We start from the raw sequence: 24305 nt of genomic DNA, 5'->3' as shown, positions 1-24305 counted from the left end.
GCAGCTGGGCGCGGTGGCTCACGCCTGTAATCCCAGCACTTTGGGAGGCTGAGGCGGGCGGATGACGAGGTCAGGAGATCGAGACCATCCTGGCTAACACGGTAAAACCCCATCTCTACTAAAAATGCAAAAAATTAGCCGGCAGTGGTGGCGGGCGCCTGTAGTCCCAGCTACTTGAGAGACTGAGGCAGGAGAACAGCGCGAACTCGGGAGGCAGAGCTTGCAGTGAGCCGAGATCGTGCCACTGCACTCCAGTCTGGGCGACAGAGCGAGACTCCGTCTCAGAAAAAAAAAAAAGAAAAGAAAAGGTAGAGATTGGCATAATGAATTTTAAAAAATGACCCAACTATATTTCTTTATAAAATACACTTTAGATTCAAAAATGCAAATAGGCTGAATGTGAAAGGATGGGAAAAGATGTCCTGTGCAAAAAGTAACCAAATAAGGGTAGGAGTGGCCATACAAATATGTAACAAAATAGACTCTAAGACAAAAATTGCTGCCAGAGACAAAGGATACTTTATAAAAAGGCCAATCCATCAGGCAAACATAACACAGATGCCCTAACAACAGAACCCCCACCCTAAAATACATGAAGCAAAGACAGAATTGAAGAAGCAGCCAACTCAACAGTAATAGTTGGAGACTTTCATACCCTGCTTTCAGTAATTGATAGAAAAATTAGGTAGAAGATCAATAAGAAAACAGAAGACTTGGACAGTATGATGAACTAACTAGGTCTAACAGACATCTACAGAACAGCCAACAACAGCAGAATACACATTCTTCTCATGTGCACATGGCACCTTCTCCAGAATAGATTCTATGTTGAGCCACAAAACAAACTTCAATACGTTAAAAGGATTGAAATCATACAAAGCATGTTCTCAAATCACAATAGAATGAAATTATTTCCTCATCTGCAAAAAATGATAACATCTACCTGAGCAAGGGATAAAAGAATTAACCCCAAGTAGCCAGCATGGGGCATAATAAACTTTTTTATTATGAGATACTTTTATTATTGTAAGAACAGAGTACATGTATGCTTTCCTTTGCCTCATGACTAGAGTGTGGCAAATGATGGGTTAACTTCCTCCTTTTAAATTAGAAAAAAATATTAACCATTTTCAATTTGTGGCAGATTATAAAATTGATAGTGTTATAGTTTTGAGAAAATACAGTATCACAACCCTGATGCATCTGCCACCAGTATGACTAAAAGCTGAATGTAGGACTACCTTAGAATACAAACTGGCAAATTTATAAATTGCCCTCTGTTTATAAAACAAGATAAATGATTATGGATCTACCTGAATTTTCCTTAGCAATAGGCCGTGAATGTTCATGTGTTTGATTCTCTTCATTTCACACCAGAGAGGCAAGATCGGGCCACATTCTTATGAGTTAATTCTTCTAGTCAAGTGATAAAGCTTGACCTTATACTGTCTTAAAACAGATCTTAGTTCAGATTATCTATGGCTGCATTCGTGCAACAATAGCTGGTTTGAGTAGCTGTAACAGAGTCCAAATGGCTCATAAAGCCTAAAATATTTACAATTGGGATCTTTACAGCAAAAGTTTGCAGAACCATAACCTAAGAACTAAATAAATAATCCTTGGGTGGCACTGGCAGATGATATTCCAGGAAAGACACTGAAAAAAAACATGCAGTCATCCTTTTATTTCTAAGTTTGCACAACTTTCTTCAATATGGCCAATCTTGTTTCATCTGTAAACCCGTCCACTCCCTTCCCTTTATTACTTTGAAGCAAATCCAAGACATACATTGGTAACATTTCATCTACAAATATTTGAGTCTATTTGCATTGCATTTTAAGGCATGTAATACTTATGATAGCATTTATCTTTTTTGCAAATATGAGAACAACCACACTGTTAATTTTCCTCCAAATTCTACGGTGCAATTGGTAGATTGGCCAAATATTCTCTGACTTGTATTTAAAAATTACGAGAATGAGCTGGGTGCGGTGGCTTACACCTATAACCCCAGCACTTTGGGAGGCTGAGGTGGAAGCCCAGGAGTTTGAGGCCAGCCTGGGCAACATAGCGTGACCCTGTCTCTGCGGGCATGGTGTCACATGTTTTTAGTCCTAGCTACTTAGGAAGCTGAGGCAGGAGGATCGCTTGAGTCTAGGAATTTGTAGTTGCAGTGAGCCATGTTTGCACTTCTGTACTCCAGCCTGGGCAACAGATCAAGACCCTTTCTCAAAAAAAAAAAAAAAAAAATTCCCAAAATAAGGAATTTAGGTTTTTCACCTAAGACAGTAATAGTGGAGACTTCACAGTTCTCCAGAAATTTCTCCCAACTCTTTTTTTTCACTGACCAAACTCAATAGGGAGGTAATATCTAATTCAGAACTGCTAAGACCACCCTTTTCAGGTTTTACAGTTATTTAGTTTAAATCAAAGATGTTTTTTCACTAAGCCTACACTTCCTGTAGTGTTTAAAGGATGTGAGGTGGCTCAGCTTGGGACATTTTGCTGCTGTAACTTCACATTTCTCTCACTTTCATGTCAACCATTCCTACACCCCCACCCACAATTCTGAATGAGCTCACCTACTTTTACTTTATAGTGACTAAATTTGCAAATATCAAATTTTAAAAAGAGGATTAAAGAAAAAAGCTCAGATTTGTATTGCCCCTTTCAGGGAAGAGCTGTCCTTTAGATTTGCATTCAGACGTTCCAAAGCCCTGTCCACGGCCCCACTTGCACAAACAAACTGATCCGACCCAGTCCCTGGAAGACAACCGAGGTGCACCCTGCCCCCACCTTGTGCTCAGTCATACTTGGAATGTCTCACAGGCAGCCTAATTGGAATCAATAAAGCAAAAAGGGCTAGCTAGGTGGAGGATCTTGTCAGAAGTGAAAGACAGACTGAAAATGTAGGGAATGTACTGAGTGAGCAGCAGTCTTTTCGGGTTCTAATGATAGAGAGCACAGTTAAAAAGGCAGACTAATTGCTAGGAAATGTAATTCATTCTTCGGCTTGTCATTTAAAGGAAACAACTGGGGTGGCAACAAGTGTGAAGTATTTTGTAGACAAGGATTTTTTTTGAGACAGGATCTCGCTCTCTCGCCCAGATTGGAGTGCAGTGATGCGATCGTGGCTCATTGCAGGCTTGATGTCTCAGGTTCAAATGATCCTTCTACCTCAGTCTCATGAGTAGCTGGGACTATAGGTGTGCACCACCACGTTGGGCTAAGTTTTGTATTTTTTTGTAGGGACTGGGTTTCATCATGTTGCCCAGGCTGGTCTCAAACTCCTGAGCTCAAGTGATCTGCCCACCTCACCCTCACAGAGGTTGGGATTACAGGCATGAGCCACCATGTCCAGCTGAGATTTTTAAATGAGAATTTTTAAATATACACACACAATTTTAAAATGGTCTGATTTTCCCCTAACACTGTTAAGTTCTTTGGAATCAAAGAACCACTTGACTGTACCAAAGGTCATAAGTAGTATAACATAGGATGGTCTTATCATAAATGTGTGGTTAAATTAGTGTTCTCCCCTTCTAGGCTCATAGCCTCCAAATGGCCATCATTTTCCTGGCTTAGTAAGTAAGGCTCCTTACCAGCTGCAAGCAGCAGCAAAAGCATACACGTGAGTGCAGGGATTATCAGTTCACCTCTGCATTATTGCTAACAAACTGGTTTTCCCATTTCAGTCACCCTACCACATTCTATATGGAAGATTCTTTCCCACGTCAGAAGCGTATTTTCTCAATGCCATTTTCTCTTTAAACATTTTACATTTTTAACCATTTTACTCCCAAACCCCAAGAGCCAGGTTCTCTGTGCCTTATTATTTGTTCATGGGTCTGTGGGCCAGGAACTTAAGCAGGGCTAAGTGGGGATGGTTCTCTGCTCTATAATGTTTGTGACTTCAAGCGGAATGACCCAAATAGCTGAGAGCTGGCTAGGCCTCTCTCTCCTCATGTTATCACCTGGAGGGACTCATTTCGGGCACCACTGCCAATGTCTGGGCATGGTTGTTCTCCCCCACGTGGCCTCTACTCACTCACTAATCTAGTCTGATATTCCCAGGGTGACCGGCTTCCAAGAGTGACAGCAGGTACTAGGAGACCTCCAGAGATCTCAGCTTGGAAGTCTCAGAATGTCACTTCTGCATTCTATTAAAGCAAGTCACAAGCCAGACCAGACTCAAGGAGTGGGGAAACAAACTCCATCTCTTGATGGGAAAAGGAAACTTGCACACAGACCTAGGAAGCATTGTTGGCAGCCATTTTGGGAGACAACTGCCACACCTTTCAAGAGCTAATCATGACAGAATGTTAGAAGACTCCTCCATCTTCCATGGAGAAGAAACATCCCCATCTCCTGGTATCTAATCCAAGCATTGATTTTTTTCCATTGTTTTCCACTACTGAGTGGGGGAGAAGGAGGCAGCATCAGCATTAGGGTACAAGTGAAGATGAACAGAGCTGGGATGTTTCACAATAATCGTATTCTAATATGACTTATCTTCCATTCTCTTCTTCCCAAGCTTCCACTTTTAGCTTTCTTTTGTGAATCAAGACCATGGATCATTCAAAATAGTTTTTTCTTTTTTTTTCTTGAGACAGGGTCTCTCTCTGTCTCCCAGGCTGGAGTTTAGTGGCACAATCACAGCTCACTGCAGCCCCAGCCTGGGTGCAAGTGATCCTTCCACTTCACCCTTCTGAGTAGCTGGGACTATAGGCAGTGCTATAGTCACCACCACACCTGGCTAATTTTTATAGAGATGGGGTCTTGGCATGTTGCCCATGCTGGTCTTGAACTCTTGGGATCAAACAATCCTCCCCCCTTGACCTCCCAAAGTGCTGGGATTACAGGCATGAGCCACCATGCCTGGTCATTTAAAATATGTTGTTGGTATTTTATAGATTACTTTTAACTTCCTGGATTTCAGAACTAAGCAGAATTAGCATACTCTGATGCCTTATCCCACCTGTTACAGTAACTTTTCTCTATAAGATGGTACATTTTACTAACCCTTTGTCATACTTAAAATGCTTAAGCAATGAAGGGAAGTCTTGATTCTTACTGTCTTTAGCAACATGAGGCTCTAGGCCTCTCACTTAATACCTCTTGGGAGTAATTCTTTTCGCTGAATTCTTCATGTGTTTACTGATGGTAGCCATGGTAGTTCCTCTAGAGGCATAGTTGAAATGTATTAGTCTTTACTGTTATTCCTGTGAAGGCTTACAGTGTTGGCATCCATTCCCTTTGGATTTTGAGTCTGTGTTCACAGTTGATAACCTCACATTGAGCCATGACACTCTTTGTATCATCATCATTACCTGATATAAAGAAACCAGACCATTACCTGACCATCACCTGACATAAAGAAACTTCACATTGAATTCATACAAAAGACAGAAAAAAGTTTTGCTGAATATGTCCTATATACATATATATAATATTTTATTTTAAAATGTCATTGAACATATACATTTCTTTAGCTGTTTCCAGGGGACATTGCACCTAAGTTTCAAAACACACAAAATAGATCCCCTTTACTAAACAGTTTTCATTTTTGGGTTACAAAAAAGTCAACATTTCACAATCACAAAGCATAAAGGTACATGGTTCTGAAACCATTTCCAGGCAGATTTCTCTCATTCACTGTACGTAGGGTAGTTTCGGAAACCCAGACCATGATCCATTCCTTACAAATGATCTATCTCCACCATGGGCCTCCCTGGGTCTCCAGAAAAAAAAAAAAAAAAAAAAAAAACTGGGGGCAAAACAGGAGTGAAATAATAACCTCAGGACTCAGGAAACAAACACAAAATACTTGAGGGAGATCAGAAAAGTAGAGGACACAGGTTCTCCTTCAAGCACATCACAGTAGAAAAGTACAGCACATTTACAGCCTTATTTGGTCACTCTACCTGGTTGCTACATGAACAAAACTTCACACCTAAGACACAGAGGAAAAATTAAAGCTATTTACACAGATAACACTGTGGATTCGAAAGAGCAGTCCTCTGCAGACTGGCACGCCATCTGACAAAAGCCACAGTCCACACAGAAGAGGCAAGTCAGGCTGCTCGCGTAGCGTCCTTTGAAAAATCCCAGTGTACAAACATGTGCCACATCACCACACAGAACCACAGTCTGCTCAGAGAGGTGGGCTATGGTGTGCAGGCTGCAACCTTTCTCTGCAAGTGTAAGTCCTCAAAAATCTGAGTTCCTCACATAAAATTCTGTGCTGTGGCCAGACCTTGTTTTACCATTTTCTTAGACTGGATAACTTTTAGGATCAGCCTGGTTGTTCTTTGCATAGACAATGACTCTCACAGCTTTCTCCAAGTGTCCCAGAAGCACTAACTTACTGAAAATAGAATCTCATCAAAGCTTAACATATTCACTCTGAAAACAGCGGAGCTGCTGGGTCACTTAAGGAAAGCTGAGAACCTCAAACCTGTGGAAGGAAAACCAGTGACCACTTGTGGCCTTATAAAGTTGATTGGCAGGTGAGGAAGGGGATATCAAGAGGAGAATCAGAATTTTAAAGACATGGGAGATTTGTCCCTAATGTTTTCATACGAGTGCTCTTGTTAAATGGAAAACCCTGCCTGCATGGGGAAGATCTGAGGCTAAATCTGGATCCTGGGACTGTCATTCTTCCCCACCAACATCTCCTTGTGGCTGTCATTCTTCCGTGGAAGTGCATGAATACTGAGAACACAGTAAGAGGAGGGTGGTCACCACTGACTTCACAAAGCCTCATGGAGGTTAAGTTGTTTAAGAATTTAAAAAGTAAACACCCCAAATCCTCCAAAATGGAATACTGTGGAAAATAACTGAAATTTCCACTGCTTAAGGCTTTGTCCTATTAAGACAGCTGAGTACTTGGCCTAGTCCGATTTTCACCTTTCTTTTCCACCTCAAGAACAGCTGATAGGCATGCGCAACCGCAGCAGAACACACCCTCCACCTCTCTGACTGCTGACACTGGCTACAGGAACAAGGCTTTGGTTATCATCTAGCAAAATGCCACAGAGTCCAGATGGACTGAGTTTGTTCTAAGGAAAGGAGTTTCACCAGATAGTCTGAAGAGGCCCAGCCCCAGCAAAGAGATTTAGAGCAGAAAAGCCTTTCATTAAAGTAGCCACACACCCCTCAAGACAACCATAAAGACTTGACTAGGACATCAAAAGCTTTTTATTAAACAAGACTTCCTCTGAGGCTATTCGAGCAAGCAGATTTGGCCATAGGTCAGATACGCAAGATTTCAGAACCATGTATAAATACGTTCTGCAGAGTTTCAAAGTGTGCGTCCTTTGACTTTTCCAGGAATGCATCAAGGGCCAACCCATTATGTAGACGCAGTTACTGTTTCAGGACTGGGTGACATGGGGCCTGGGTAAAAAATAAGGCCAAAATTGAATAAGCTCAGTTTATAGAGCGAAAGCAGTGCTGGGCAGATCTGCCATGCTTCATCTACATCATGTTTCCCACTTTTGATTTCTTCACCTCATTTATAGCCTTCCTCCCATCCCCCAAACACAAATATGACTTTATCTTGTAACTAAGATCTTTCCACCCAAGGGGGCTTATGGAAACACTTCCTGGATGCCTTTCTAACTAAAACCAGCAGGACTAAATGCTCAAGATTTTATAGAGGATTTAGAGATGTAGAGGTTTCTAGAGTTTTTCCTGAGATGTGCCATAGCAGTAAATGAATTGGTGAATTGAGTAGAAGGTAGTTGTGACATCTACACCCAAATTCTTACTCTGGTGGCTTGAATAAAACTGGAGAAGCTCAAAGTAGGGCCCAGATAGAGGCCCAGGAAAGCAAATAAATGAAAGGCAGTGGGGACACAGGAAGGATCCCAAAGACGGCAGCTCAGGGTCCTCTATGGAAGACTTGCTCAGGTTTCCTACTTACACATGACTCTGAGCACCAGGACAGAACAGGGAGTGGACCACACTGCTGTCGCATGCCTGAAGGTTTTCCCACAGCATCAAACTCTGCCAGGAAGCAAAGCATTTTCCACAAACTTCTCTCCACAGAGATATCTGGGGTAGCTAAGATCTACTGCAGGGGGAGGAAACGTGCCGTCAGATGAAGACAACTCCTGACAAGGCCGAAGTCCCATTCTTCCCAGGCCAACACTTCCACAAACACCGGGTGGCGTGAATTCCCACAGGGCTTCACCTGCCAGACAGGGCGCTGTCTCCACACCGTGGAATGAGTTCATTCCTGAGTAGGAGGGGCTCCAGGCCTTTTCAAATACGGGACAACTCCAGAAATGCAGGTGATTTACTGCCCTGGAGGAGAAGTTTCTCTCCTCTCCTCTGGGGAAGAAATTCAAACAAACATGAGAACTGGAATTAGCTCTCTAGCATTCTAGGGGGTCACATCAGTGAGCTTTTTCCTTCTTGGGCCAGAAGAGTGTTTTAATTACTCAAAGTTGTCAAAATGGTGGCAATACCTCAGTAGCTCAGCAGGAAGAAGATTAGGTAATTTTGTGGCTGTACAAGTCTGCCTAAGAGACAGAAGTTTTACAGTCTACTTGGCCATTCCTCCCCACGGAGAAGTAGCAGGTAGATACGGCGCGTGCTGTGCCTGCGGCTGCTGCTCTTGTGGTGAACACTCAGATGTGGGACCTGGAAGAGCTGGGACATGATTCTCTAGAGAAAAGGAGCACAGCATGAGAATGGCCAGTCAACCCATTTCAAATTCTTTTATTTAAGTCCCCCGTCCCCCACCCCGAGGGAACTTGCACAAAGATGATGGGGAGAACAGAACTGCTGCTCCTTGACAGAACTCTGATCCTTACACTTTGTTTGGAGTGGGCTTGGGGACAGTCACAAGCCATGAAACCTGAATCCAAAATGGTCCCCAGACGAGCTATGGTGAACCAACAGATGCAAAGAACTTCTTAAACTGCTCTATTAAACACTGCTTTATATGTATCCCCATGACACAGAAAAGTGGGATGGGGCCAGCCATTCCAGAAATGAAAATCCAGACTCTCAAAGAGAACCCTTGAGACACACAGGGAGACCACTGAAGACAACAGAGGAACTGCTGGTCCACAGAAACACTCATAGTTTCATGAAAACACACTGATTTGGTGAGAAAATGCAACTTGGGAACAAACATTACACAACAAAGATCCTCTGTCATGCAGGGCACTGGCCCAGATGCTGCCTGGGTTGTGTGGGCTGGAGGATGTGGGGACAACCCAGCCTGGGTGGGACTTTGACGCAGAACTTCCTCAGCAGGGTGTTGGAAAGTCCCAGGCCTGTTCTATGGAGGGGAAAAAAAACAGATTCAAGGAATGTCAAAAACTGAAAAAATAAAAAGTAAAACAAATCCCTGCCTCACTCCACCACTGCCACAAAAGAATAGAAACAGAGAAGAAGAATAGAAAAGAGAAGAACAGAAGAATAGAAAAGAGAAGGGGGCAGGGGTCAGACAGTAATCCCTGAAATAAATCTCAGGCTTCCTAGAAGGTGGGCACTTACACTTTGAGGCATGACCCCTACTTTCCAATGCAGCACTTTTTAACCCGTAGAGAAGTTGGCAGCTTGACAGGCTGAAGAGTCCTCTGCCATTTACACCTGAAAATGGCTGCCCCAGCTACTCGAGATAAAATAAATATGACATATATACCCCAAATAGGCAATGGCCACCTTGGAGGCCTACGAAAGGAACTGAAATACAACACTTGGTAGCAGCCTTTGTGTTTTGCTCTTGTTGAGTTGACCTGTTACTAAAGAAGAAATGGAAACCAAAGGGTCATCTTGAAGCATAGCCTTTTGGCCGCGAACTCCCCACCTGGGCTGGGAAGACACTGCGTCACTTGGAACTCAGCTGGGGCACTTCCCAGTTCCGTCCTGCCAAGAGGCATCCCAGCTTTCTTCCCCTCTGTCCTCCCAATCCCCTGGGCCTTTTTCATGACAGCTTGTTTCCATGTATTAAAGGAATGACATATACAGAAATGTCATCTCCTGAGCCCAGTCGGTCATTAGATATCCGCCATCCTCTGTCCTTCAGCACACCCCGGGCACGCATCACCAGGTCCTGAGCTGCCAGTGTGTACCTGTGCAGGAGAGGCAGGAACGAGACAGTCAGTAGAGCATCAGGCTGAAGCCAGGGTTAAGTGAAGCTGGGAAGGGGGAGGCATCACTATAGTTGTACAAATAAGTTTCAAATACACTTACAATAAGAAAAAGTCAAGGTCATCTTTTCCCAAAATGTAGGACACCTAATGTGAGATTATTGTTTACATGGTAGTGGGATAAGGCACTAAATATAAATACATTAGATAATGTCTTACATTATTGACCTGCTCAGTCCTCTTTTGATGTTTTTGATTATATTGAGGGCAGTCTCAGTTTGCTGCTAGTGTATCTCAAAGAGCTCCTCAAGCTCAGAGCCTTCCATGATAAATGGTATCTAGCTAAAAAAGTACATGGGAAAAATAAGAACTTTTGTTTTCAATATATTTAGTTTTAGAGTTATGTTGCTTTTGTGACAAAGAATAGTCATTTTCTATTGTAAAAATCATTTAAATTTTTAAAAATGAGTTAAGGAAAAATATTAAAAATAATACAACATGGCATAAGCATATAGCAAGAATGTGAAGAGTTTTTTTTGGTAAATGATAAGTCTTGGTGTGAGTGAGCTGCTTACTTGTCAATGTCACCCTCTCCTCTTGAACAATGTAAGTTCAGCAAGGGATCTCTTAAGAATTTGAAAATAAGATTGCTGAGATTTAAACTGTAAGCTTAAGGAGAAAGAATGACACTATAAGCTGATGGAAAGTATTAACATCTAGGAGAAAGACTAACTTGGGAGGTGATTTGGGTGGGTATGGGCCTGGGTTAGCCCTGAGGCATAAAAAAGTGAGACAAAACATTGGCAGGTGTCTATCCAAACACTGACCAGAGCAGAGGGAGTCATGGTTGACAGCCTTCAAAGGAACTTAGTTCCACTGGCAGGGTCATATTTGGTGTGGGATGGACTACTCTCTTAGCCTATACCATTAAGCATATGATTCAGCTTTATTCTGATTTCATGTTCACCAAAGAACCTCCTGATTATGATCTGCTTCCCTGCATAGGCCTGCCTACAGGAAAGAATGAGCTAGTCATTTGTACTTTAAGAATATCCATCAGTTATATTTCTCTGCGTAAATGTCAAGTGGCATTTTGGTTTACAGATCAATCTTGTGAGCCTGGTTAAGGTGAGACCAACTCTGATAATGAATCTCTTTTTTGTATCTTGATTAAATCAGTTTCTGAACCTGAAAAGCTAAGAGCCAGACTGGTAAATCATCAAGATAACAAATGCCACCGTATAAATCCTCTTGGAAGCCAGCCTGTAGGCCTTTTACAAGGGACCACCCTGATATTGCTAGTGATCTTTCTCTACTTGGAATGTCTCAGTAGTCTTGCCTTCAGAACTGTGAGTTATGGAATTCAGAAAACCAGAAGCCTCTCCATTTCTTTTGCTAAAATTCACAGACTTTCATGTTGAGAACTGCATCATCATTGCATTATTTAAGAACAAGTGCTCTAGCAAATGATCCCAGGACTGTGAAGATTCCAAGTTGTACAGTCTTTGAAGATCAAGTCTATTTGTACAGCCCAGATAGCAGACAGAAGTGTAACATACACCACAGCAGAAAGGATATTATAGTCAATAGAAATAAATACCTTTCCTGCTAGAGGATGGGGTAGTAGGTGAATAATTTTTTCTATCTGTATTGAGAGAATTATCATCTTTGAAGCAGAAATCTTTAAGTTGTTCTTGAGGGAAGATGCAACCAGTTTGTCCTGAGGTTCTCCTCTTGAGATCAGGAAATAAAGGCCTCCAAAGAGGTCTTTGGCTGAAGAGCTAAGTAAATATCTCAAAATCGACATATTCCAGCTCATACACTATAGTCAGAAGAGCCTCTCAGCTGCTCACCTCATGTATTAGTTCGTTTTCACACTGCGATAAAGAACTACCTGACACTGGGTGATTTATAAGCAAAAGAGGTTTAATTGTCTCACAGTTCCGCATGGCTGGGGAAGTCTTAGGAAACTTACAATCATGCTGGATGGCGAAGGTGAAGCAAGGCATGTCTTACTTACGTGGCAGCAGGAGACAGCAAGTGAAGGGGGGAAATGCCACACTTTTAAACCATCAGATCTTGTGAGAACTCACTCACTATCACAAAAACAGCATGGGGGAAATCTGTCTCCATGATCCAATCGCCTCCCACCAAGTCCCTCTCCTGACATGCGGGGATTACAATTTGACGTGAGATTTGGGTGGGGACACAGAGCCAAACCATATCACCCCAGCTTACTCTTAGTTTTATATTAAATTGTATATGAGACATAAACACAAGGGGAAAGGCCACCAGCCACACCAGAGTGACGTTTATTATCCTGGTGATTGACCAGTCTGCACCTGAGCTTTTTAGGTTCAGAAACCTGGCTAAGTTTATTTGCCTATCACGCCTGAACTTACCTTAACCCAGCTATGAGCTGACTAGACATAGAAAATTATGGTATGCTATGAGAAAATATGCCTGACAATAAAAGATACTCAATCCTTTTGTAGTTCATAAGCCTGTTTGAGTTTTCACACTTACGTGTGAGATATGCCTCCCTCAAACCTTGTTACTACATTAGCACATTAACCATGAGACATGGAAAAAAAGATAGACACTCAAAGATGTCAAAAAACAGATACAAGAACTCAAAACACAACTCTGTATGGCTATTTTAAGCCCCAGACAGGCCTCAACAAGTCCTGCAGTCATGGAGAAATGACTGGCTTTATTAGATTCATGAAAGATGAACAAGAGACCACCCTGATGCTGCTAGTACTAGTGACTCTGCATATTTTTTAAATGATCAGAATTAGGTTGGTATTTTTAAAAAGCATTAGGTCACCTAGAAAAGATGGCTACCCAGGAAACTCATTTCCCTGAGGGCTGTAGATAATTAAGGTTTCATTCTTTAATATGGTTATTGCCTATTCCAAGATACCTTCCTTTGAGATTGCTTCCCTCTTCACCATCCACTGTTTTCCCTTAGGTGCTGAACTTCCTGAGGGAAAATACACTCTTGCTTTCCCAAGTTATTACTTCCCATTGTCTTCCTTTGTCTCTTACCAGTAGGCCCAATACCCTGCTAATCTGTCCTCTTAAAGCTTGATCCAAGGGTGGCTTCTCAGTACTTACTCTGGTTAACCCCTTGTGTTCAGCAGAAATACTGCTGACTATTTTATCCTTAAAAATCTCTGTTCTTCTTGAATTCTCCTTTCTTTCTGGGGCTCCCATGCTATAACCCACTCCAAGTTCTCCTGTGACTGGGCTTCCATGACACACAGCACAAGTCCTTCTCTCTGATGCTCCTTCTTAATTTCCTTTGTAGGCCCTAACTAAGGAAGAACTCAATGAACATTAATTTCTTTTTTTTTTTTTTTTTTTGAGACAGAGTCTCGCTCTGCCCCCAGGCTGGAGTGCAGTGGCCGGATCTCAGCTCACTGCAAGCTCCGCCTCCCGGGTTCACGCCATTCTCCTGCCTCAGCCTCCCGAGTAGCTGGGACTACAGGCGCCCGCCACCTCGCCCAGCTAATTTTTTTTTTGTATTTTTAGTAGAGACGGGGTTTCACCGTGTTAGCCAGGATGGTTTCGATCTCCTGACCTCGTGATTCGCCCGTCTCGGCCTCCCAAAGTGCTGGGATTACAGGCTTGAGCCACCGCGCCCGGCCCATTAATTTCCTTTTACTTCCAAAGTGGAACATCCCCAGCTATCATCCTTAGTTAATGATATCCTAGTCTCTTAGGCAAGAAATCAGTGTTTTTCAATGCAACTTTCGCACCCTGATATTGTTCAATTATGGAATCCTCAGGGCAGGGTGGGAATTCTTTTTTTTTTTTTTTTTTTTTTGAGATGGAGTCTCACTCTGTCGTTCAGGCTGGAGTGCAGTGGCATAATCATAGCTCACTGTAACCTCAAATTCTTGGGGCCAAATGATCCTCTCGCCTCAGCCTTCCAAGTAGCTAGGACTAACGCATATTCTACCATGCCCAGCTAATAAACTTTGCATTATTTTTAGTGTATTTTATTAGTAGCACATGGCTAATTAAAACAAAATCTATATAGTCACTAAGATAATTTTGTTTATTGCAAAAACTGGTAGATCTGAACGTATATTTTGCAGTCATATATACATATATATACACATATGAAAACTTATTTTGTGTTTTTAATTTATTATGTGCTTCTTTCCTTCTTTCTTGTTTTCTGTCAGGTTGATAGCTTTAATATTCCCCTCCCCCAACTGGTTTGGAAGTGTTATTTCTATTATCGGTTATGCTTAAGTTTTTAATATACAAGTTAATCATATTTCTGTCCTCCTCCTGAAAATAAAAGGACCTTAGAATGTGTTCTTTCATCTTCCATGTTACTGCCTATTATTTTAATTCACCTTTCTTTGAGCCTGCCTTAATCATTATCATTTACAATCTACACTTACATAAATAAACCAACTTACTCACTTTTTTGCTTTTTTTCTAACTATTCCTTGCTTCTGGATTTAATTTCCTTCTATTGAAGTACATTTTTAGTAATTTTTTTTAACAATGGCCTGTGAGTGACAAGCTCACCTAGTCTTTAGATTAAGAAAATCTTCATTTTTACATTTGATTTTGGCTATAGCTTTATTGTTATGCAATTCTAGATTGTCTGCTATTTTTCCTTAGCAGTTTGGAGACATTATTCTGCCTACTTCTGACTTCTACTTTTTTTGAGAAGTCTGTCTTTTATCATTCCTTTATAGGTAAATGAATTCTGTCATTGATAGCTTTCCAAGTTTTTGTTTTTTTGTTGCTGATATGAAGTACCACTAAGATATAACAAAAGGAACTTTTTATTTATCATGGTAAGAAATTAGTTTTACGGCCGGGCGCGGTGGCTCAAGCCTGTAATCCCAGCACTTTGGGAGGCCAAGATGGGTGGATCACGAGGTCAGGAGATCGAGACCATCCTGGCTAACACGTTGAAACCCCGTCTCTACTAAAAAATACAAAAAATTAGCCGGGTGAGATGGCAGGCGCCTGTAGTCCCAGCTACTCGGGAGGCTGAGGCAGGAGAATGGCATAAACCCAGGAGGCGGAGCTTGCAGTGAGCTGAGATCGCGCCACTGCACTCTAGCCTGGGTGACAGAGCCAGACTCCGGCTCAAAAAAAAAAAAAAAGAAATTAGTTTTACTCCTTCAAACTGAAAACTCCTGAAAAATTCTCAGCCATCAATTTTTTGGATATTGCTTCTCCTCTATTTTGTAGATAGTCTCCATAAACTCTTATTAGATTTTATTTTACCTTGCAGATTTCAACTTCTCTGTGATATCTTTTTTTTGTTTTTGTTTTGTTTTGTTTTGAGACGGAGTCTCACTCTGTCGCCCAGGCTGGAGTGTAGTGGCGCGATCTTGGCTCACTGCAATCTCCACCCTCCGAGTTCAAGCAGTTCTCCTGCCTCAGTTTCCCGAGTAGCTGGGATTACAGGCACATGCCACCGCACCCGGCTTATTTTTAGTACAGATGGGGTTTCACCATATTGGCCAGGCTGGCCTTGAACTCCTGACCTCGTGATCCACCCGCATCGGCCTCCCAAAGTGCTAGGATTACAGGCGTGAGCCACCGCACCCAGACTTGTATCTTTCAATTCACTAACTCCCTTTAGCAGTTTACTATCCATTTAGTGAATTACTTTATTTCAATGACAATGTTTCACCATTGTGAATTTCTATTTGGTTCTTGTCCAGATTGACCTCTTCTTACCTTATAGATTCTATTTGCACACGTTTAACTCTCTTCTAAATTTGTTCTGTTACACCCAGGTTTTCTTTGAGGGCCTGGAGGGAAGGCTCTATTGTATTTGGTTATTCTTTCTCATGGTGAGTGTAAAGGGAAGACATAAGCGCCTCTTCAGAAGGGGTTGTTCACTATGTGCCCTGGGTTATCCACAGAGATTTAAAATTTGCCTTTACTGAGGGGCAGTATGGGTTTCTGTAGTGCTAGAACATGTTCATTTCAGCTTTTTGTCTTAGGATCCCCATACCACAGGAGTAATACTGTTAGAGTAGGCAGTTAGGTAGACATGAGCAGGACAGGGGAGGGCCCTGCCACAGGAATGTCTGGCGACTGTCAGGTGATGGTCAGGCAGTTGTTAAACCCTCTAAAATAACAACTGGTCACAGCCGGGACCAGGGAAATGCAGTCTCCCAATAGAAAACACCTGGCCAGGTGCAGTGGCTTATGCTTGTAATCCTAGCACTCTGGGAGGTCAAGGCAGGCGGATTAACTTGGGCTCAGGAGTTAGACACCAGCCTAGGCAATGTGGTGAATCCTGCGTCTACAAAAAAAAACACAAAAATTAGCTGGGCATGTGCCTGTCATCCCAGCTACTCGGGAGGCTGAGGTGGGAAGATCTCTAGAGCCTGGGAAGTGAGGCTGTGCCACTGCACTCCAATCTGGGTGACAGAGAGACTCTTTCTCAAAAAAAAAAAAAAAAAAAAACCCTGAAGCAGGTGTTCAGCAGCTTCCTGGTAAGATCTCAGGAGACAGGTGAGTGTGCTCAAGCACATGCACTAGAAGGCAAAATGGCGGAGTTTAACTGTCATATGACTTTCCTCCAGAAACATTCAACAGATAAGGGAAAAACGAATGAGCATGCGTACTTCAATAAGCACACTGCGTATGCAGCCCCTCCCAAGTGTCGACAGGCCACTGTGCATGCAGACAGCCCACCCCGAGGGAAGAATCAGGGGAGAAGAAACGCAAACCATGCCAGTGTATAAAACCCCAAGTCAAAGGCGGATGAGGTACTTGAATCTCTCAAGTTGGCTGCTTGGTCCTCTTCCAAGTGTACTTTACTTCCCTTCGTTCCTCCTCTAAAACTTGCCTCAGTTTCTCACTCTGCCTTTTGTCCCTGGGCTGAATTCCTTCCTCCAAGGCAGCAAGAACTGAGTTGCTGCAGACCTGTATGGGTTTCGCCACTGCTAACCACATAAGGTCTAACTTCACATTTTTCCTGTGTGGTAAACCTACCCAGACATTTCCTCCTCCTCATAAAACCTCAATCTTGTCAGGCAGCTGCCCTCATCCATGTACCCGTGTGCTTCAGAAGGGTAAGGCAGCCCCGCCTGAGGGAGATGTTTAGGGAAGATTCCTAGGACTTCTTCTTCCTACCCTGTTCCCAGGAGCTCAGAGTCCTTCACATGGGTTCTCTCCGCCGGCTTCACCAGTGCATGTCTATCCCTCCTTGTCCAAGAGCAGTGTGCATGGACAACTGAGCCGTTAGATGCTGCACTCCATAGGTGACAGTGCAAATACTCTAGGACCAGCTTCCTGACATTCCCTTCACACCACAGGAGACCCAGCATTGCAATGAAACTCAGCAACAGCATTCGGGGAAGATGAAGTCACTTGCAGGAGCTTTCATAGATTCATCAACTCAACACAAACCCGGGGACCCAGCTCTTGGGAGAAGGCTTTTTGTGTCACCCCCATATTGGGCCAGGCTGGTGGCCATTTCAGAGCTCATTTGCATCCATCTTCTGAGCCACCTTGCCATATGAAATGCATGAAATCTTTTGCAAGGGTGCTTTAGGTCAAGACTGGGGCAAGAATAAACAACTTTCTTGGAAGAGAAAGAACTGCTTCTCCTGCCTCCATTGTATTCTCCAATTTCTACCCAATGGCAGGGCTCCCTGGGGTGGTGACAATGAAAGTGCTTAAGGTGGTACTAAAACAGAGGAGGGCTTTATTGGTTTTGTTACTGAGGCTGAACACAAGGGCATTTATGTGCCATCAAAGGAGAATTGTAGAAAGTGGTAGGAGAAAATTTGAGTCAAAACATACTGTATAACCAAAAAACTATCCAGAGCAGCCAAGAAGAATATGGTACAGCTGAAGACAGCGAATGGGAAGTGGATTCTGTTACACACCAACTGGGACTATGTGGCAGCCGGAGCCTAGCACTTCTGGAAGCTGAGTGTGGAGCAGCCCTAGTACCATCACTGAATGCTGGGCCAGGCTGCATTAGACAACTGTGGAGGAGTTTGAAATGCCCACTCCTAATGAAGCGTCTCTCCAGGAGACATGTTTTGAATTTTGGGAACATTTTTCTTCTCTAGCTGAAGCTTTCAATATTGATCAGCAAAGCTCTGCTGAAAGCAATGGCTGCTGGGCAGGGATCAGACTTGGCAAACTTCACAGGGCTCGGGCTCCGAGGAGGAGGGAGCAGAGAAAGGACAGCAGGGGAGGCATGGAAAACAAAAAGGAAGAGGGGCTGAAGAGCGATGGGAAGGCCAAAGCTCTTTTCATAACCACTGACTCTTAAAGTCAGGCGGAAGGAGGCCATAAATCCTTCATTGTCCCCTTGTCCTTGCAGATTCTGTTGCAGTCCTTAGTTCTTTTCCCTCCTAGTGGACCAGAAAAGGGCTCTGGGTGTCAGCGTGACTTGCCCAGGTTCCAATCCTGGCTTTCCCACCATCCAGATGAGTGGCTCTGGAAAAAGTCCTTAGCCTCTTGGAACCCCTCTTTCCTTACGTAATACTAGTGCAGACCCCTGTAACAGCTAAATGTGACCTTTCCATAAAGCATTCAGCATGGTGCCTGGCACACAATCAGAGGTCAATAAATGTTAGTTATGTTCCTCATTAGATATTAAATGCCTTTCTCCTCCCAAGGAGTTTTGTCTTCAGTCATCTAAGTCTTATAGTCTGTTTTCTGAATCTTTAGTGTCTGAATCAGCACAAGAATGTCAAAAATAAGTCAATTTCAGGCTGCAGGCTATCACCATACCCTAAAGTTCTTAATAGTTCTTGTTGGGTGGGAACTTCAATTTGCCATTTGGATGGTACAGACAGGGTCTTATAAGAGGGTGAGTAGTGGCAGGAACTGGGGAATTAATGGTTTCCAAATATTTGCATATAAAAGGCAGCCTCCATCTGCTGACACCCGCAGTAATACAGTGTGATGGGAACAGGAGGAGGAATCCCCTTTGCATTCTGAGCAGGCCTTAGAAATTTAAGAGGTAGAAAAGCTCTCCCAGCTTTGGAATGTTGGCAGGGGTCTATGGCAGTGGCGTCTTGGTGGGTGGAGGGTCAGGGGTGACTTGGAAATGGTCTTTGTTGTGCCCAGAACTAGCCAATTCATCCTGGGAGGAGGCACACCTCTTAGATTCACTGCTGGGAGCTGGTCCACAGATGCCCCTTGTGTAGCTCTGGAACCAAGTTCTGAAGCAGGTGAAGTTGCTCATGCCAGCTTCTGTCCCCCGTCAGGTTATGGCAATGCCACTCAGGCAGAATAATGATGACTGTTGTCTGCAGTGCTGTCACTGGGCTCACTGGGAGTTTGTGTGCTGCCAGCAGACACAAAGCTGCAGACTGGAGGGAGTTTCCCACCCCCATGAGAGAGGGTGAGAAGCCCTGCCAGGCCTCATCCACCTCTATGCACCCTGGCACCGGTTCCCTGGTTTCTTAGGTGATAGGTTTTTAGTTCAAATTCCAAATAGTGACATTTCAATACAAGCGGGCATAATGGACTATTTCCTTCTCAATCCTCCCTGGCAAGCCCTGTAAAATATCCTGATGTGGCCACACAGCTCTGCCACATAAACACCCTAAACAGGATGGGATGGTGGCTGCTTGTGTGCTGTTAGAGGCTGCCACAGCCAGGACCTCAGGCTGACTTCTGAATTCCCACAGATCTGAGTGTGCTAAACATTGCAAAAGGAAGAAAATTGTGGATTTTATCTAGTCTTCAAACACCAGATCAAACACTCATGAAACTGATATGGTGAAAAGTGGAGGAAACCCTTCCTTTTTGCATTTAAAGCATAGTTTTTGAAAACCTTATGGCATGCTAGAAATTAATTAGTTCAGCTAACTCATGGAAAGGTTTCATAAAAACAACCTTTGTATTTTCCCAAAATAAATTTCATATTATCAGGGTAATGCAAACTAGCATTTAATACTTGCATTAATGCCTGTTGTCAGTGTTGGAGTTTTACTGTTAACCTTTCACTGATTAACCTCTTCCTTCCAAGGCACACAGCCATCTGAGCCAAGGAGAGTATGGATGTGAAGACTGACAAGTGTGGACATCAGGAAGGCTTCTTTCATTAGAGACATTCTCCATAGGGTTTATGGTATACTGGTACTTACAGATTTAATACCGCATAAAAAGTCCCTCAAGGGTCATAACAGGGAGACGGAGGGTCATTAAGTCCAGGATACAAAAAAAAAAAAAATGAGGTGGGGCCAGGCATGATGGTTCACACCCTCAATCCCAGCACTTTGGAAGGCCAAGGCAGAGGCAGGAGGATTGCTTGAGACCAGCCTGGGTAACACAGTGAATTTCTTTCTCTTCTCTTTTTTTTTTTTTTTTAAATAAAAGTTTCCGCAGACAGGTTTGGGGAAATGAAAAACTAGAGCAAAGCCTGCACAGTTTTGCCTGGGCACTGGGAATGTGAAACCATGTGCATTTCCAAGTTTGGTTAGCTATTCCCTGGCCCCAGTTACTCTTGGTTTTGCTCACTCCCTTCCCCTTCAGTAATATTAACAATTTATTCCTTTCTGACAAAATGGTAAGCGTCTTCTTCTTTGAGCGTTTACATATTTGCCTCCGTTTTGAATATTCTTCCCAGGAGACCCCCCCCCCACCCCACCCCGCCACTGAACCTCCAGCCTTACAGAGGGGACAGTCAGTTGCAGATATTTTGCGTCAGAAAACACTTTCCAGGTTTGAGTGCCTTCTCCAAATCATGTAGGATCTTTAGGGCTTAAAAGAGAACCTTATTGGAATTATAAGGAACCAGAGGACTATGCAGCCCAACCGCCATGACCTGCAGCAACCCCACTCTAGAATGTTAGCGAATGCATTTCCTAGAACAGTTTATTTCATGACCCCACAAGAGTAAAAGAACTCCAGTACCCTAGAACTTAAAGTATAATAATAAAAAAAATTAAAAAAATAAAGGCAAACTTGAAAAATATGAAGTTACTTAAAATGATAATGTTATTTTTTAAATATTAAAATATCTTGAATAAATATGTCACACACACACACACAAAAAAAAGAACTCCCAGCTTCCCTACAGTTCAGGGCAAACTCTAATAAAAAGAAAAGAAAGAGGAGCCATCTCCTCCTTGGCATCATGGCCACCCTCAGACCCCCTGTAGAGCCCAAGATTGTTCAAAAAAAGAACCAAGAAGTTCATCGGCACCGTCTGACCAATATGTCAAAATTAAGCGTAACTGGTGGAAACCCAGAGGTATTGACAACAGGGCTTGTAGAAGGTTCAAAGGCCAGATCTTGATGCCCAACATTGGTTATGGGAGCAACAGAAAAACAGCACATGCTGCCCAGTGGCTTCCGGAAGTTCCGGATCCAGAGCGTCAAGGAGCTGGAAGTGCTGCTGATGTGCAACAAATCTTACTGTGCTGAGATCGCTCACAATGTTTCCTCCAAGAATTGCAAAGCCATTATGGAAAGAGCTGCCCAGCTAGCCATCAGAGTCACCAACCCCAAAGCCAGGCTGTGCAGCGAAGAAAATGGGTAGACAGCTCATGTGCACGTTTTGTGTTCTAAAAAACTGTAAAAACTGCAAAAAAAAAAAAGAAACTTACTGCACTTATACTCTGGCTCATCCATAAAGCTGCCTTTTAATTTTCTGGTTCCTTTGTTGAGACAGTTCAAAAGAGCAAAAGGACTTAAGATACACCAGGGTCAGAAAGATCATACAGCTCATTTTTACTCCCATGTCTGCCTGAGAGGATGGTGTGAGGGTCAGAACACATCTTTATGCTAATCACCTCTTCCCTCACAGCACATTCTGGAGGGGGAGATGCTATTTTAAATTCCTTGCTGGGAAGGATGTCAACAGAGGAAGACAATGCTGGCAATTTGTTTAGAATGGTTGTCACTAGGAGGCAAAAGAAAAATAAAAAGAAAAGGAACCTACAGGCAACATAAACAAAAGCCTAACAATCAAACAGGAAAAGCCCCTAGTCTTGTCTGTCTCAGGCCTCATTCCCTGCCTCTTTTTGTCCTGCTTCCTTTCTAGACAAAACTGGGAGATCCTGGTAAGACTCAAAGTAAAACAGGCCCACTCAAAACCTCAGATGCAGAAGCACCTTGCCCTTCTCACTGACTCTGTTCCATTCCCCTTCCCTCAGGCTTCCCACCCTGGGGAGAACTTTTCCCTTCTATTTTGTGTCCACAAATAGGCTGACCTCCTTTGGTCAGTTCCTTCAGGCTTGAACCCAGGAACTCTCCACTGAAAATTAATAGGCAAACTTGTAGTCCCAGGCTACATATGGAGAGATAGGAACTCTCTGGCCAATGAGGGGCTAATAGAGCCTCTGGAATTATAGTGGGCCTTTTCTTATCACAGAAATTATGACTTGGCAACTTCCATTCATTTCCATTTGGCATGACAAGATTCGAACAGCTCCCAGCTGGGAGGGCACTGGCTCTTGGGACTGAGCTCTCTTTGTCCATGGGCCTCCCAAGGAGACATCCTAAACTGGTGTGTGTGTGGTGCCCTCCTACCAAACTACACACACATATGTACAAAGATGTCAGACACATGAAAGAGAACACCGTTTCACATATTCCTAAATTATGAGTTTGACAACAGATATAGAAAAAACAACCCTAAAAGTTGTACGAAACTACAAAAGACCCAGAATAGCCAAAGCAAACCTGAACAGAAAGAACAAAGCTGGAGACATCATATTTCCTGACTTTAAAATACACTACAAAGCTATATTAACTCAAATAGCATGGTACTGGCATAAAAACAGACACATAGACCAATGGGACAGAATAGAGAACCCAGAAGTAAATCCATGCATTTACAGCCAAATCATGTTCAACAGAGGTGCCAAGAACATACACTGGGGAAAGGACAGTCTCTTCAATAAATGGTGCTGGGAAAATTGGATATCCACATGCAGAAAAGAGAAACCAGACCCCTATCTCTCACCATATACAAAAATCAAATAAAAACGAATTGAAGAGTTAAATATAAGACCCGAAACTACGAAACTACTAGAAGAAAACATTGGAGAAATGCGTTAGGACATTGGTCTGAGCAAAGGTTTCTTGGCTAAGACCTAAATTGTGAGTCTGAAACAAATTAAGTTTCTCTGATGTCCCAATATGGTGTGATTACTAAGGAACACACAGGGGTAGGAAAACAATCCTCATCTTGTTTCTCACCTCACCATCAGATTTTGCAGAATACTTCCTGGTTGTGAATCATAATGAACAAATTATGTACATTCCATATCGTTACCACAGATTTCCTTTAACACAAATAATTTTCACATTCATGATCTCATGAGATCATGGGCCCCTGCTGACCCCTCACACCTCATGTTGGCATTCTGCTCCCCACCTCCAAGGCCAGCAGCCACACTGACTGTTGGGTTCCAGAACGTGCCATATTTTTTCTCCCCAACTCCCGACCCCTGCCTCACTCCTGTTTGTTTATTCTTCAGGTTTAAGTGTAGACATCCTTTGCTTTAGGTTGATGCTGCTGTAATCCCTCCAGACTTTGAACTCAAAGAGGGCAGAGCTGAGGTCTGTGTTCTTCCCAAGTGTCTAGCAGGCCTTGGCTCACAAAATGGGTCCTTAGTGGTATTTCCCAAATGAATGAATCAGAACGGGAGTTATTTGTTAAGAAGAAAACCTTGACTCTTCAGTTCCTTTTCTATTTTTTGAGACAGTCTCACTCTGTTGCCCAGGCTGGAGTGCAGTGGCGCCATCTCGGCTCACTGCAACCCCTACTTCCCAGCTTCAAGGGATTCTTGTGCCTCCGTGTCCCGAATAGCTGGGATTACAGGAGCCACCGTGCCCAGCTAATTTTTGTATTTTTAGTATAGACGGGGTTTTACCATATTGGCCAGGCTGGTCTTGAACTCTTGGCATCAAGTGATCTGCCTGCCTTGGACTCCCAAAGTGCTGGGATTACAGGTGTGAGGCACTGCGCCCAGGCCAGTTCTGTCTTTCAAAACACCTTTTTTTTTCTTACTTTTAGAGAGGAAGTCTTGCTGTGTTGTCCAGCCTGGTCTTGAACTCAAGCTTAAGCCATCTTCCTGCCTCAGCCTCCAGAGTCACTCAGATTACAGGCACGCACCATTGCACCTGTCTTTACAACCATAATTGTCTAGTCTGCAGTCTGAGAGTTTATTTCTTGCTGATAAACTGTGCTCCCCTCACAATTTTCCCTTTCATTCA

The 24305-nt window shown here is 43.1% G+C and overlaps 1 protein-coding gene and 1 non-coding gene across 7 annotated transcripts in view; one reads left to right on the top strand and one right to left on the bottom strand.

Annotated features, from left to right (window-relative positions):
- The window catches only part of PPM1H (protein phosphatase, Mg2+/Mn2+ dependent 1H), a 348124-nt gene that overhangs the window by 53934 nt on the left and 269885 nt on the right, over positions 1-24305 (bottom strand). Inside the window, exons 10-11 of one of the 6 annotated variants that reach the window (XM_010381118.2) lie at positions 7928-10091; positions 5434-7398 (exon numbers count right to left, since the gene is read on the bottom strand). The exons of 2 other annotated variants lie outside the window; for them this stretch is intronic. In XM_010381118.2, coding sequence (XP_010379420.2) covers positions 9944-10091 — 148 coding nt within the window. In that variant the 3' untranslated portion in view covers positions 5434-7398; positions 7928-9943. Of the gene's footprint in view, positions 1-5433; positions 10092-24305 lie in introns of those variants that run through there. 3 more of the 6 variants (XM_010381119.2, XM_010381120.2, XM_030939327.1) reach the window with 3 other exon arrangements.
- On the top strand, positions 12593-12693 carry LOC115900213. The gene has a single exon (XR_004059881.1). It is a non-coding gene; the product is annotated as a small nucleolar RNA U13 (small nucleolar RNA).

The sequence above is a fragment of the Rhinopithecus roxellana genome, chromosome 10, assembly GCF_007565055.1.
Source record: "Rhinopithecus roxellana isolate Shanxi Qingling chromosome 10, ASM756505v1, whole genome shotgun sequence".
Taxonomy (NCBI): Eukaryota; Metazoa; Chordata; class Mammalia; order Primates; family Cercopithecidae; genus Rhinopithecus; species Rhinopithecus roxellana.
This window is presented reverse-complemented; position numbering and strand designations above follow the sequence as displayed.